Below are 16492 nucleotides of genomic sequence, written 5' to 3' on the forward strand. Positions count from 1 at the left end.
CAACCAGTTGTCCAAGTATGGGTGTACCAGGATTCCTAGTCTTCTCAACACTGCTGCCATGACTACCATAATCTTGGAAAATATTCTTGGAGTGGTGGCTAGGCCAAAGGGTAGTGCCTGGAACTGATAATGGCAACTCAGTACTGCAAAGCGTAGAAAACTGTGTTCTTGACGGATTCAAATATGTGGGTAGGCCTCTGATAGGTCCAGGGAAGTTAGGAACTCTCCCGATTGTACGGCCATTATCACGGAGCATAAGATTTCCATGCAGAAATGACTCACTCGTCGGTGACAGCTGACACTCTCGAGGTCCAGGATGGAGTGAAAGGAACCTTCCTTCTTGCATACAATGAAATATATGGAATAATGCCCCATATTTTCCTGGGGCATAGGTACTGGGATTACAGTCCTCATCCTGAGAAGCCTTAAAAGAGTAATCTCCACTGCCTGCTTTTTGTGCTGGGAGTGGCAAGGAGACATCATGAATACATCCTGAGGAGTGCTGTGAAATCCTGTGCATATCCTTCTCGTATAACGTCCAGTTGTCCGAAGTGATGTCAACCCACCTTTGGTAAAAGAGAGAGAGTCAACCCCCTATCTCCTGGTTCAGAAGATGAGTCGGCAAAATTTAATTGGGAGGTTCGGGACGATCCTGAACCCAAACCTGCCCCTCTCTTGTGCTGTCGACTATGAAAGGACTGAGTTCTTCCAAAGGGCAGAGACCTCTGAAATGTCGAGTTTCTGTAGGGGCGGAAACATTGAGAGCCCTTGGACTGGCCCCTCATAGGCGAGGGACGCTGCAAATGCTTCCTCTTATCTTCCGGTAGCCAAGGACTGGAGATTTGCCCCATTTACTGGCCAGTTTTTCCAATTCGTTTCCGAATAGGAGTGATCCTTTTAAAGGGCATCTTTGTAAGGATCAGGTCATGCCAGGTCATGCCATCTTTGTAAGGATCAGGTCATGCCAGGATCAGGTCATCCTTCCAAAGTCGGTAGCCGTGGGTTAAAGATTCTGTAAGGCTTAAGATTACTTTAAAAGAACTAATGAGGTCTCTGGCTAAGACTGGGGAAACTGTTGACTATTCAACAATTTAAGATTATTCTGCAAACATGGTCTGTATGGAAGGGTGGTAAGAAGGAAGCCACCGTTAAAGAAAAGCCATATGATGTGCCACATCAGATAGTGGTTGCAGAGCAACACTTAGGGGACACTGCATGTATGTGGGAGAAGGTTTTGCGGTCAGAGACCAAAGTGGATATTTTTGGTCTCAATGCTAAGCGATGTGTGTGGCATGAAATCAACACAGCTCATCATCCCTACAGTAAAGCATGGTGGTGACAGCATTTTGTTGTGTAGATGCTTTATAGCAGCAGGGACAAGCAGGCTTGTGAAGATCAAGAGAAAGTTGAATGGTGCAAAGTACAAGCAGATCTTGGAGGAAAGCAGAGCTGCTTACCTGTAGCAGGAGTTCCCCCAGGTCAGCAGGATGTTAGTCCTCACAGAAGGGTGACATCATCAGATAGAGCCCAACACGGAAAACTTTTGTCAAAGTTTCTAGAACTGAGCATGCTCAGCATACCATTATCCATGCGGGTCCCTCTTCAGTCTCATATAGAATCCACGAGTGAAAAATTAAAGTAAAACGATTGAGAACCTAACTCCACGAGGTGGTGGGTAGATTTCCTGAAGACTAACATCCTGTCCTACGAGAACACCTGTTAAAGGTAAGCAACTCTGCTTTCTCCTAGGACAAGCAGGATGGTAGTCCTCACAGATGGGTTAATACCAAGCTATATGCTGCTGTCAGTAAGGCTTATGACCAACAGGCACCGAACCAGGTGCCAATGGGCACAAAAATAACTGCAGTGCTGTTGGTAACACAGGGAGACAGCATGAACCCAAACAATGGGCCCTAGGATGGGAGTTGGGTTTTTAAGCCTGGAAGAGATTACAAAAGACAGATTGACCAAAAAGTTATTGTCATGTCGACCATTCTTGTCCAAGCAGTAGTGAGCAGCAAACATATGTAGGGAACTCCACATTGCAGCTCTGCAGATTTTGGCAATGGGAATCGCTCAATGCCACCATGGCTCTCACCGAGTGAGCCTTAACACAGCCTCCAAGCTGAAGGTCCACCAGAAGGAGATGCAATCTGCCAGCCAGTTGGACAGAATTTGTTTACCCACTGTAACACCCATTCTGTTCTTGTAAAGGATATGAAGAGTTGCGTGGACTGCCTGTGGCCTGCAGTGTGTTCGAAATGGAAGGCCAAAGCCCTATTACAGTCAAACTGTGTAGAGCAGTTTGCCTTGGTGAGAATGAGGTCTCGGGAAAAAGGTGGGCAGAATGATAGACTAAGATGAAAAGCAGTCACCCCCTTAGGCAGAAACTTAGGGTGAGTACGCAGGACCAGCCTAACATGAAAGAACTTCATGTACAGCAGATATGTCACCAACGCCTGAAGTGCACTAACTCTGCAAGCCGAAGTGATCACCATGAGGAAGAGTACCTTCCAGGTTAGGTACCTCAGATCGCAGGAGCGTATAGGCGGACACAACAGGACACCGGCGCATGGGGGGCTTCATCTGAAGCAACCCCCGCATAAATCACCCTACTATAGGCTGCACAGAGATGGGCGTACCACCAATACCTTGATGGTAAGCCCTGATGGCACTAGGATGGACCCTGACCGAGTTGGTCTTCAGGCCAGCCTCCGAGAGGTGCACTACGGCAAAGGGTAAGCGAATGGATCCAAGCCATGACCCCCACACCAGATGGAGAACCTCCTCCACTTGAGCCTGTAAGACTTCCTGGTTGAAGGCTTTCTTGAAGCTACCAGTATCTGAGACACGTCAGACAGGTCGAGGGACTGCAGGATTAGCCTCTCAACATCCAGGCCATCAGAGCTAATTACCTGAGATTTGGATGGCGCAGCCTGCCCCAATCCTGCATGATCAGGTTGGACGAGATTCTGGAGGGCGCATCGGTAGTCACTGAGGAACCAGTGGTCCCCCGGGAACCAGCTGCATCGGAAGTATGCCCAGAAGGATGTCTAGATGCTCTAGCAGGGGCACCAAGAGAGATGGCGTAGGATCTGGCACCGGCATGGGGACCGATGCCAACGGTGGCTCAATACCCCCTCAGGGCTCAGAGCACCGCTTACTGAACCCTGCGGTCCAACTCCTCCTGAAAATCTGCTGTAGCTAAGACGGATGGAGGAGGCGGCGGCATCACCAGAGCCTCATCAGACCCTTGAGGAGGCTCAGTGCCCAGCACTGCAACCGGTGGGAAACCCCTTGGCCTCCTGGATCTGATATAGAGGACGGTGCCTCTTCCCCACGGGGTCACTTCAGTGGCAGCACGGCACCGCTGATGCCGCACCGGTCCTGGAGCCGTGCGCAGACGGCAACAAATGATGATGCTTGTGGGACTTCCCTTGGTGCTCAGCCCGGTCTTTCCCTTGAGTCAAGGAAGGTGAAGATCCTGATGTCCTTGAGTGCGACAACACAGGAGACAGCCTATCACTGGCGCTAGAGGGGTACAGAGGAACGGCATATCTAATGGCTCCCCTCGGTCTCTAGGTGTCGATGCCCCTGATGCCAGACCTTTTGGCAAAAAGCTTTCCCATTTTATCCAACCGGGCATGATGGCCTTTGGGGGTCATCTGGACGCACAGATGGCACCTTCGGACGTCATGCAATGCCCCCAGGCAGAGGATACAGTAATCGACATGGTCCGTAGGCATCAGCGAAAACCAGACATCGCCATGAAAAATAGCCGGCGAGTGGTCGATGGCCAGTCACCAAGAAGCAACTCGCTGGGAACTGACCGCATGAAGGGAAAATGTAAACACCTACTGCACACAGGATAGCACCGACTGAAGTAGAGGGATCCGGCGCAGAGAAAGTCAAAACCGACCAGGAAAATACTTTAAAAAGGATGCGCTAACAGCAGAGCTCCACTACTGCAAGGCAACTACTTTGCGGAAAAAAAAGAGACTGAAAAGGGACCTCACGTGGACGCGCAGATAGTGGCATGCTGGGCATGCTTGGTATGCCAAAGTTCTAGAAACTTTGACAAAGTTTTCTGTGCCGGGCTCCATCTGATGAGCTCCACTACTGCAAGGCAACTATTTCGTGGGAAAAAAAAGAGACTGAAAAGGGACCTCACGTGGACGCGCAGATAGTGGCATGCTGGGCATGCTTGGTATGCCAAAGTTCTAGAAACTTTGACAAAGGTTTTCTGTGCTGGGCTCCATCTGATGATGTCACCCATTTATGATGATTACCATCTTGCTTGTCCTAGGCAAAAACCTGTTCCAGTCTACCACAGACCGGGGATAGAGGAGAAGATTCACTTTTTAGCAGGACAATGATCTAAAGCAGAAGCAACAATATAAATAAAGACTATTCAAGAAGAAAGTGAATGTCCTTGAGTAGCCCAGTCAAAGCCCAGACCTGAATCCAATAGAAAATCTGTAGCAAGAAATGATGATTGCAGTCCACAGATGATTCCCCCAAGCCTTCTTGAATAACCTGAGCTCTTCTGTCAAGAAGAATGGGCAAAAAAACTGCACCATCCCACTGTGCAAGGTTAGCAGGCAGTTATCTCCTAAATGACTCATGACTGTTACTGCTTCAAAATGAGCTTCCACAAAGTACTGAGTCAAGGGGTGTGAAGATTTATGCAATCTATTTAAGGAAGTCGGCCTTTCCATGCCAGTGCGCCTATCTCATCAATTACTTTTGAAATATTTCTATAATTGCTTTATCACAACCAAAGTAGAATATAATGTGCAGATCAGTGAAACAAATTCCTATTCTAATGTATTTTGATTTTTTTTTAGATAGTAGAATGTGAAAGATGTACAAAAGGTGTTTACATGAATTTCTTGAGAAGAGACATGCCCTCATGAGCTCTTGAATTTGGTCTCTGGACTGCTGGTAAATCAACAAGTTATTTGAATATGAACATTATACTTTGCAAGAGCTGAGTGCAATGGCCCTTAAGCAAATGGCTGGCTTTCAGTTTTGATACAGGGTTATACCTAGGGGATCTTTTGCTACTGGTTTGTCTATGAGAAAACTACCACCTATGTTAAACCCAAGTGAAAGTATAAATTAAAAAGAAAAAAATCATACTATTCTTATTAGCTTGAAAGTAAACCATTTTCTCTTTGTAAGTATTATTTATACATGTATGTAAATTTACAGTAAAACTCAAAGTGTGTTCTTTCCTTCAGTGCTCACCTGCTCCTTGCCATGTTCCCTGAAGGCCAGGCTTTCATGTCAGGGGACTGATACATCGGTGCTGTTTGGGGATGCTGGATCATGGGATTCTGGGACGGGCCCATCCTTGAAGCCATCATTGGATTAGGAGGACTTGGAACTCTACCAAACGTTGGATCAGGTTGCTGGTTCATTCCTGAAGGTGGTGGAAGAAAAAAAAACCCCAAACATTTGAAAAAGATTATAATTTCACAGGAAGTAAATTAATCAATAATTCTACTATGCAAATTAAGAAAAAATACAGAGCTGACAATGATGCAGAACTGAAACTCATGTTACCCTTTTTTTAAGCTGTGGCTATCAGGTCTATAAACGCATATTTGGAGTTATTTTATTTTAAATAACTTTATTAAAACTTCAAACCAAATAGAGCAGAATTATTTACAGAAGATAGCACTGTAAAATTGTATTTACAAAATAAGAACATAAGAACATGCCAAACTGGTTCAGGCCATCAAACCCAGCATCCTGTTTCCAACAGAGGCCAAACCAGGCCATAAGAACCTGGCAAGTACCCAAAACCTAAGTCTATTCCATGTTATTGTTGCTAGTAATAGCAGTGGCTATTCTCTAAGTCAACTTAATAGCCGTTAATGGACTTCTCCTCCAAGAACTTATCCAAACCTTTTTTTAAACACAGCTATACTAACTGCACTAACCACATCCTCTGGCAACAAATTCCAGAGTTTAATTGTGCGTTGAGTGAAAAATTATATCCCAGAAGTTTCTAGTAAGTGCTGCATAATGCACATGCATCCTGCTAATCCTCACTAAATAGAAATTAATAAAGCATGACAGGAGCTGTGTCATAAATTCCCTTTTAGTCTCTCACACACAATAATTTGGGTATAATTACAACAGAACTGAAAATGGAGCTGCAAATTTCCGTCTTGAGGAGCACTGGGCCATTTCAGCATTCCCTCACCACATGTGCTACAGAATCGGTACATGGAAAAGGTGTGCAGAAAGTCCAGGGTCCCTTCCCCCGCCCCCAACCTCTTCCATAAGTTATGCAAGCTATTTAAAGCACAGCATGGAGGGTGCACTCTTGTTGCTGAACTCCACAGCATTTCAGGTGAGGGCTCTTTCGGTGGAATAAAGCGAGCAGCTCCCCTAGCTAAGCTGGTAGAAAAACCCTCCCTCTCCTTCAGCCTGGAGGCTGACATCGCTCCGCTCAACACACTATTCCATCACATGCAGTGATTCGGGGGACCAGCCACGTTTTTTCAGTTTTCAGCAAGATCCCTTGATTTTGAACATCCAATGGATCCATCCACAGCAGTTGGCAGATAGCCAAATATCAGAATTTGAGAAAAAAAAACCAAGAGAAACCCCCTTAATGTTCTTCAACTTTTACTCAGAGCTAAAAATGTTCTTTTACAATGATCGGTTAACCGTGCCTAATTTTAAGCATAAGGTAAACAGGAACTGAAGTGTGAATCCCACTACCATAGTTAGGTGGATACTGGAACTGCTGAGGAGGAGCTTGAGCCACGGGAGGGCCCATGGGACCATCCATGCTGGCTGTGGCGGTCACATTTGGGGGTGGACTGAAGGCCTGCGGCTGTTGCTGTTGAATCATCAGCGCCATCCTCTGTTGTCTGATGTGGTGACTTATTAGGTCTCTGTTCCGCTGGGCCATCATCTGGGCATTCAGAAAATTCTGTTGCTGGCAGAAACAACAAAAAAATACATCAGGCAGGCAACCCCCAAAAATCCCATTCAAGTTTATTGCTAGAAGTGTGAATGACCTCGAGATCACCCAGGAGTAGATGTCAAACCAAAAGAGGCACAAAGCAAGTGACAGCTTTACAGCATTTTTAAGATGCGAGCAGGTGAACACGTTCTAAACTTCTACTCCTCCCTCAACAGGTTATATCACTGAATCTGCAGAAAAACTATACTACCTTTGATGCGTTGCGACACAATCCATAAGCTAGGTGCAAAGGTTAATTAGCAACTCAAAACTGCCCATCACACATGAAGCCTTTATTTAACAAAGCAAGCTTGCACCTTTACCCCAAGGGGGCTATGTTCTAAACTGATAACTGTTTTATCTTGCTGTTGTTTCAAAAGTAACCTTAAAAAGAAAAATCAAAAATGCTAAATCATTTCAGAAAATGTTTTCCCAGAATCAGCACCAATGATATAAAAATTACTGCATCATAGAAGTTAAGAAAAAAAAAAAAAAAAACTATCTGCCCCTCTCATTCTGCAAGATTAATAGGGTAAACAGTCAAAAAAAAATTAGGTCACTTGGGACCAATGTAATAAGTTGTGCGTTAAACATGTGCTGACATGTAGCAGACAGTTTATGACAGGCAAAAAAATAAAAATGCATCAGGCATTAAAAAATGTGTGCATACAGCATGATTTACACACACAAATCATGTTTTGTGCACTAAAAAGACAAGTTGTGCACATAAAGCATGTTTTGATAGCAAAAGTCCTGGGGTCAATTTTCCTTTCCCTCTTCCCCTGCCCCCCCCCCCCCCCCCCGGGGACTGCTGCCTCCTTCTTTCCCTCCTTTAAATAATTCTGAAATGCCCCCTTTCCTTGTCCTTTCTTGGATGTGGGATGCCCCAGTCGCTGCCCTTGCTGGAAGGAAGCTGCCCCTGGCTAAGGGAGAGGAGGAGACTGCAGCCCCACAGGGACACTTTGAAACTGCTGGAGAGAGGGTCTGTGGGGATTCCGGCGGCTGCTACTGTAGGCTGGAGATGGCGTGGAGCCACAGTGATGGTTTTGTTCTGGAGGGGAAAGTAAGGGAGGAAGCAGGAGCCTGCTGTGGGGAAAGACTCGTGTGCATACAATTATGTTCAATGTATAAAATATTCTCTATGCAGAAACCATGACTGTGCACATAAACCATGCTTTCTGCACAGAAAATCTGCTTTATGTGCACAAATACCAAGTACAGGACCCCTGGCACCATATACTGCAGTATCAGCCCCAGAGGCTAAGAGTTGCCCAGAAAGTTTACTCCACCTCTAACAGTTCAATTTCCAGTGTTAAGAAAACATGAGTTAAGCCCACGCATTGGGAAGAAATAGCCAATGCATATGGGATTTGCATGGAGCTGTAGTAATGTGTGCGCACATATTAGCGAATGGTTGTGAGCACATTTTTTGTACATACAACTCCTCCTTACATTAGGAATAAAATCTGTGCACAAACAAAGTGCATAAAACCATTCTATCAGGTGCACACAGCATAGCGCACCTTAGTACAACAGCCTAGCAGGATGCAAGCTGAAGTCTCTGCACTGCTACTGAAACACATTGGTCCCTCCATCTCCTCAAGAAACTAGGACACAAGATCTGATACCAGGACAATGCCATCCTTGCATGCTTCTTTCTGAATTTTTAGCACTACCAAAGTGTAATAGGATTCTGGTTGGGTTAAACAATTTCACGACTTGCTCATAACATGCTCTCATTCTCTCTCTCGCTCTGCAATTTTGAAGTCTCAAAAACAGGTTATAAGGAGAAGTATATGAAGACTCTTACCTGTGATGCCATCGGTGTCTGCATTACTGGCCTCATCACTGCTGCACCTCCACTACTGGGAGCTTCAAGCTTCATCTCAAGCGCTTGTCGATTCTGGTTTAAAAACTTACAGAGAAACACATTAAAAATGCATTACTAAGCAGTTAAAAACTTTTATTGGATGGACTACTATTCAGCCACATGCTTCCACCTGCATTAAAAAATATATATATATTCATACTTAACGCAATACTTTTCTACATGCCTATAACAAAGCAGAACTAATGCAGCCTACTTCCCGGGACATGTATGTGCATCCACTTGTGTAAGGGGATCTCCTCCCCCGAAAAAAACCCCAAAATAGCCCAGTGAGTATCCTATTGGACCCCCTTAGCGACCCCCCCATCCCCACCCTGACACTTCCTGAAAATCTGGTGTGGATAGGACACTAAACTCAGAAGTTATTAGGAGGCGGTGAACACACATACAGACAGGCTGATCTTATAAGCCTACTCTCCTTTTTTTGGCATGCAGTCTAAAAACGTTTTCCATTTTGAGTATTAAAAAAAAAAAAAAAAAAAAAAAGGTCAAGTAGCAACTTGTGCAAGTGCAATAGTCCACATTTAGTGTCATTCATTTCTACTTGTATTCACTGACATGGGGGCAAGTTGTTTAAAACATGAATAGAGTTTTACTAGTGAATGTGCAGCAGCTAGAGCTGACGAAGCAGAGAAGGAAAAATGCAACTCTGAAATGATCTTAACTAGTTCAACAGACAAGGCAAGATCATATCCAACATTCCCTGTATGAAGGAGTGTCCCTGAAACCTCTTCTTAAATAGTGTTGGACCAGGCATCTGACCTGGTCCACCTTAAAAGCTCAAGAAACAGGTAGCTCTGTGGGCAGGTCCTCTGACAGCAGGAATAAAAGGCATAAGCCCACAGATCTCCAGGAGAAGGCAGCTCCTGAAACACTGTTGTCCTGAATAAATGAATATATGTATGCTGTACTGGGTTATGCTATTATTTCAGTTAAAGAAGAGAAGGATGGAGTCTTGTGTGGTTTGTCTCTCCAGCCTAAGACTGCTCGGCTATGCCAGACCCTGACTTTAGAGTGAGGTTCATTCCTGTCATGGTATGCCCAAGGCAAACCCACTTGGAGACACTAACCCTAAGACTCAAATTTAAAAATGCAACTTCTATCTGTATTAAAACGTTCATACCAATACCCCAATCTGTGTCATGTACTTGAAAAACACAAACGAAAGAAATTCTGGCACTATTTATACCTCAAAATCTAAATATAAACACACACACAAAAAACATGACACTAGATATATACTTCAAAATCTTGGGCATCTTGGTAAGCCAGGTATAGATGAAGTGGTCATACTGTAAGGGACTACAGCTGATTCATGCCACCATTAGGACCTAAATTAACTGTTCCACTGCATAAGTCTGAAATAAAGCAGAGTTGCCTACCTGTACCAGGTGCTCTCCTAGGACAGCAGGCTGCCAGTCCTCACACATGGGTGACATCATCAGATGGAGCCCGGCACAGAACTTTGATCTCAAAGAATCTAGAGCTTTCATGATGCTCTGCTGAGAGCATGTGCAGATGTAGTCACCACCCTGCCCCCGGGCAGAGTCCCTCACTCAGTCCATGATATAGCAAATACATGGAGAACCAACTCCCAGGGGAGGCAGGAGGGTATCATGAGGACCAACATCCTGCTGTCCTAGAAGATCACCTGTAACGGGTAAGCAACTCTGCTTTCTCCGAGGACAGCCTGATGCCCTAGCTAGAGACTGCTGAAAACAGGACAAAGCGGGAAAGCCCCAGTGCTGAAAGCACCACCTTTCTCCCATTTGCCTATGAAGTTGCAGGACCCAAAAACAGGTCTAGGTGGGAAAAGATTTGGGTTCTTCAAAAGAAAACCAAAGAATAGACAGACACAAAACCCCGATGCGTAGCAGAGGCAACCTATGGCAGGATTGGGATGTGAAGTTCAGTGAGAAGCATATTTTGCCTCATGGAAATATTACAGTCAAGGCTTCGGATCCGTGAATCTGGACAAGCAAAGTAGGTCTAAATCCTCCAGTATTCAGGAAAAAGCCTAGAAAATCAACCAAGAGAATAACTCTTGGACAAAGACTGCACAGTTTCCTTCAGTGTCACAAGACCTCTGAAAAATTCGGGGCCAGAGAGCCCTGCAGAAAAACTGTGGGCCACTAGCTTAAGGACAGAATGCATTTGCTGAAGTGCACCCAATGACTGGCCGCAAGCAGCAGCAACAGCGGCCAGGTCTGTGGCAGACCTTATCTGCCAAAATACCAGATAGATCTGACCACCCAAGTCAGGCGTTGAAAAGCAATTTCTGAACGGAATCACTAGCCCAAAAATCCCTGAGTAAGGAGTTAAGCTAGGCCTGAAACTCACCCACACTCCACCCTGTCCATAGGATAAGTTCAGGTGAGCAGGGAGGCACTTTGGTCAATCCAGCGAAGTATGAAAAGCTAAAGGCAGTACTGGCCAGGATACGGCAATAAAATAGGGAAAAGGTGGTGTACCGATCCCTGCAGGTATACACTAAGACAGCTTTTCAACCACTGTGCTGCAGCAGCAGTGGGGTGGCAGAGGGGCACCCAGAGTTAATGTTTCCTCCAAGCTGCGTGCAGGTTTTACCCCCAGGAAGACCCGTGTTGCCATGGTGGAGCTCATCCCTTCATGGCTGGAAGCAAAGTAGAGACCGGCGGCAGCATATTTGGGCTAACACCCCCCCCCCAAAGCTCCAAGTGCTCCTCCTCCTTCCTATGTATACGGCCCCGTAAGAAAGAAGTTGCCAGAACCACACAGACAGGATGGAGTAGCAGAGTCGGCCTATGTGCAGAAAAGGGGCAACTTCTGCATATTTATGTAACCGCAAGATACATCTGCACTAACCTCTCCCCCAACCCTTGAATGCTCTCCTCCTTCCTGCCCGCAGAACAAAAAAGCTGCTGGAGCCACGCAGGCAGGAAGGAGGAGCAGCATCAGCCCATGTGCTGAAGGTGTCAGCAACTACAGAAGAGGAGTGCCAGTAGCAGGGCAGCTATGGAGCCCATTTCACAGCTGCCTGAGGTGGCCCAGAGGCAAGAGGCAGCTGAGGCCATAGAGGGAGAGGAAGACAGAGGGAGAGAGAGTGTGTGTTGAGAGCCTGTGTGTGGACAGAAGGCATGTGCCATACGTTTTTTGAATTTATATCCCTTTGAGATCTTTCCTGTTTGAAGATTCCGCTGTTTCTGACCCCTTTGAGAGACAACATGAATGCCCGCTGGTCCCCCTGAAGCAGCCTTGGTGTGAAACACGGCCGTGTCGGGGCTACTATGAATATTTAAAAGTATTTGTGTCTTAAATGTTTCTTTTAATATACTGAACAGTGACTGACTGTGTGCCACACATCTTCCTACTTTTAGAAAATGACAGAACTCCTGAAAACCAGTTGGTGTGTACAGTACGATATTCAGAGAGAACATACAGAGGAGCCACAGTACTGCAAAAACACTGGCAGGTATTACAACTGCCAACATATCTGAAATGTATATGCATTTGGTGGAACAGTTTAATTATTGACCCTATTTGTGAGGTGTGCCAGCTTTGTAGAAGGAACTTCAAGGAGGCATTTATTAGCTGAGTGGAAAGCTCTTGAAACTATGAATATATCAGCAAAATGCTATTGATCCAAGTCAGAACAACACTTTTAAAAGTTTGTGTATAAGGGAAGGAATCTTATATTGAATACACCCTTGTATTGGCAACCAGTGCAGAGAAGATAACATGGGAGATATGTGATTGTGCATTTTACGTTCACTCATACTTTGCACATAGTTCCTTTCTGAGTTGATTAATATTGTTTGTGTATATATCAGATTGTCATACTCATTTTCTGTACTTTGTTGATTTGTTTAATTATATTTCTGCGGTAAACAGAATATCAGTATACAACACAAAAATAAATAAATGTGAGTGAGCGCCTCTGTGAGACAGCATGTGAAAGCGTGTCTGTGTGTGTGTCTGTGTGTGTAAAAGACAGCATGTAACAGTGAGAGCCTTTGTGTGTGTGACAGAAGACAGCATTTGAAAATGAGAGCCCTGTGTGTGAGAGTGGGGAGTATGTGTGTGTTTGACAGAGCATGCGAGAGACAGAGAGAGAGAAAGCATGTGAGACTAAGAGCCTGAGTGCGTATTTGAAGGAGGAAGGGAAGAAGCAGAGGCAGAGCAGATTATTTAGCACCTGGGCTGGATACAATTTTGGCACACCTCCCCCCTCTCAAATAATTTTAAAATTTCCTATACATTGATAAAATATTTCAAAACAGCAGACACATGTATATATCAGATTGTCATACTCATTTTCTGTACTTTGTTGATTTGTTTAATCACCCAATAATTAAAACTAATAAGGATTTTAAAAATCTCCCACTCTCTATATCTGTCATCTTAAGATTGTTGTAGACTGGGGGAACACATGCACGCACACACACAATATGATCCCTCTGTCTCTCACCAAGTGTGTATGTGTGTGAGAGACAGAGGGAGCTTGAGTGTGGGTGTGAGTGGAAGAAAGATACATGTTTCCTCTCTCTCTCTCTCACAAATACACACTTCCTCCTTCTCTCTCACACAGGATTCCTGTCTCACCCACCCTCATATACACACACACACACCTTGATACACCCCCCCCCCCCCACCCTCATACTCTGCCACTTACTCTCACAGGGCCAGTTTTTCCCTTCTTCGGCCTCTGATGGCACCGTTGGGTCTGTACTTCTGCTGCCAGCTCCCAGAACGCTGGTGGCAATGCTGGACCTGTTCTTTGCCACCGCACCAGCACCATCTGGCCCGAATGCCTCTCGATATGCCTAAACACTTGACCTATTAATGGTCATGGAGGGAACATGTATAGCAGGAACCTCGACTGCAACCTATCATCCGCAGCTGAAGAAACTTGCTGCCTTGACATTGCTCCTTGACTCCATCAGATTCAGATAGGGACTGCCTCAACAAGACTGGATAAGGTCGAAGACCTCCTTCAACAGCTCCCATTCCCCCAGGCCCAACTGTTATGTGCTGAGATAGTCTGCTTGTACATTGTCCAGTCCTGCAACATGTGAAGTGGCTATCCCCTGCAAATGTCCCTCTGCCCAAGCAAAAAGGTCCTATACTCCTTGGGCAACCATGCAACTCTTCGATTCTGCTTGCCAACTGATATAAGCTACCATTGTTGCATTATCCGAAAATACTCGGACCATTCGACCTTGGACTTGTGGAATTCCACCAACGCCCTGCACACTGCTTCTGTATCCAAGCAACTGATAGACCAGGATGTTTCCACTGGCAACCACGGTCCTTATATGCCAGCCGTTCTTGACAGATAGTCTCCCAACCCTCGAGGTTGGCATCTGTGATCCTTATAACCCAGTCCAGAACCTCCAGGCCCATCCCTTTCTCCAAACTGGGCTGACAAAGCCAACACGAGAGACTGGATCTGGAAGTACCCTGCAGCAGTAAAGGCTGATGAAACTCCTCTGGCATCAGATTCCAGCAAGACAGCAACACCTCCATAGAGAGCGGATTTGGGCAAAAGCCCATGGCACCAAATTCGATGTAGATGCCACTGAACCCAGGACCTGAAGATAATCCCAAGCCCTGGGCACTAGCATCCACAAAATCCACACCACCTGGGATTGTAACTTCCGAATCCTCTCCGAGGTGAGAAACACTCTGCCGAACTGAGTACCAAACTTTGCCCCCAAGTATTCAGCACCTGGGTAGGGCTCAGGTGACTTCAAATACACCACCCAGCTCAAGGACCCCAACATATCCATGACCGTGTGCACAGACTGCTGGCATACCTCCTTCGATTTCCGTCGGATAAGTCAGTCATCTGGATAAGTATGAACTAGGATCCCCTCCCAGTGGAGAGCTGCTGCCACCACCACCATCACACCTTTGTGAATGTGCGAGGTGCAGTTGCCAAATCATACGGGGCGGCCCAAAACTGGAAAGGTTATCCCAGAACCATTACAAGAAGAAACTTTGATGGTCTTCCTTCTTCCTGAATGAGTATGTCCAGATAGGCTTCCATCAAGTCCAGCAAGGTACGAAATACTCCATGAGACAAACTGCCGCTATCACCGTCTGAAATGTTTCCATATGGAAAAATGGGAAACTCACAGTATCACATTTTAACTTTTCAATATTGGGGGTGGGACAAAAGGCTCCTTTCTTTTTTGGCGCCACATAGTAAATCAGGTACTGCGCCACATAGTAAATCAGGTACTGCGACTGTGCTCCCTGGTCGTCAGTTACTATCATGCCAGCAACTGAATGTGACAATGTGTCCTGAATCGCTGCTTGCTTGCCTTGGACACTGCAATGAGATACCACAAAGGCTTCTGTGATGGGGCAAAAAGATTCTAAAGCATAGCCATCCCTTACCATCTCTAGGACCCATTGGTCTGAGATACTCCTGGGTCCACTCTTCATAAAACTGTGATAGACAGCCTTCCACCACCACCATCTTGAGAGAGTGGACCAGCCTGGCTTCATTGCAAAACCTTACTGCCGCTAGCCACCCCAGGTCAGAGCCCTCTCAGGGAAGTCTATGGGTGCCTTGAAAGGACTGCTGCCCACCGGAACTCTGGTTCTGCTACAAAGACAGTGCAGAACTCTTATTGGGACAAAAATGGCATCAACTCCCGAAATGTACAGCGAGGCGGAAAAGATTTCCTGACTGTCATCTTATCCCCTTTAGACTCCCCCAACATTCATCAATTGTTTCAGATCCTACCTGAACAACAATTTTCCTTCCCTTAAAGGGAATATTAGAGCTGAGACTTAGCTGACCAATTCTGTAACCACAGCAGATGTTGCACTGAGACCGCCACAGCCAGATTCCTGGCCAAAGTCCAGCTCAAGTCAAAGCATGTCAGCCTCATCTGTATGCTGGCCTCCACCTGAGTTGCCTGGCTATTAACACCACTGAAGACGTCGCCTGAAACTTCTGGACCCAGCCTAAACAGGCCCTCTGCATCAGACTTCCACAGATCGCTGCTCACAGGCTCAGTGCAAGACTTCAAACATCCTCTCCCGATGAATCTCTAGCTTACGGTCCTGCATGTCCTTTAACGCTGCCAAACCTACAACCAGAATGGCCGACTTGTTAGGGATCACAGAGACCGAAGCAATCACCTTCAAGCAATACCAGCAGCTACAGGATATCCTCCGTGAGGGGATACAATTTTGCTTTGGTTCTAGCCACCTTCGGGGCTTGCCTCTGGGAAGTCCCATTCCTGGTTCACCAGCTTCTTGATTCTTTTAGGAAGAGGAAAGGCTTTCGGTGGGCCCCGGAGTCCATACAACACAGGATACACCCCTTCATCGTCAGACTCTTCCTGGACCACCTTAATACCCAGTTCCTTCCGAACATGGGAATTAAGGGGCCTCATAGACCATTTGTGGGTTATCTCCCTCCGTTATCGGGACCTCTTCGGGATCAGTCTAATCAACATCCATCATGAGATCTGCTGGGTCATCCTGATCCACCCCGGGACCAACTCCAAGACCTCCTTCTGGGTAGCAGTGGAACCGGAAGCTCGATGTCCTGCAGGGCCCAGCCAACTGCACGCACCTCTCCAACTCCTCAAAAGCTGCCAAGGATAAGATAGCTTGAGGAG

The 16492-nt window shown here is 46.0% G+C and overlaps 1 protein-coding gene across 6 annotated transcripts in view; it reads right to left on the reverse strand.

Annotated features, from left to right (window-relative positions):
- NCOA3 (nuclear receptor coactivator 3) overlaps positions 1 to 16492 on the reverse strand; it is a 333167-nt gene that overhangs the window by 14030 nt on the left and 302645 nt on the right. For 5 of the 6 annotated variants that reach the window (XM_029613911.1, XM_029613910.1, XM_029613912.1 and 2 more), the window contains 3 exons: positions 8796 to 8900; positions 6739 to 6958; positions 5251 to 5425 (listed from right to left, as the gene is read on the reverse strand). In XM_029613911.1, the coding sequence (XP_029469771.1) occupies positions 5251 to 5425; positions 6739 to 6958; positions 8796 to 8900 (500 nt within the window). The remainder of the gene's footprint in view (positions 1 to 5250; positions 5426 to 6738; positions 6959 to 8795; positions 8901 to 16492) is intronic. The other variant, XM_029613916.1, reaches the window with a different exon arrangement.

This window comes from Rhinatrema bivittatum, chromosome 8, assembly GCF_901001135.1.
Source record: "Rhinatrema bivittatum chromosome 8, aRhiBiv1.1, whole genome shotgun sequence".
NCBI lineage: Eukaryota > Metazoa > Chordata > Amphibia > Gymnophiona > Rhinatrematidae > Rhinatrema > Rhinatrema bivittatum.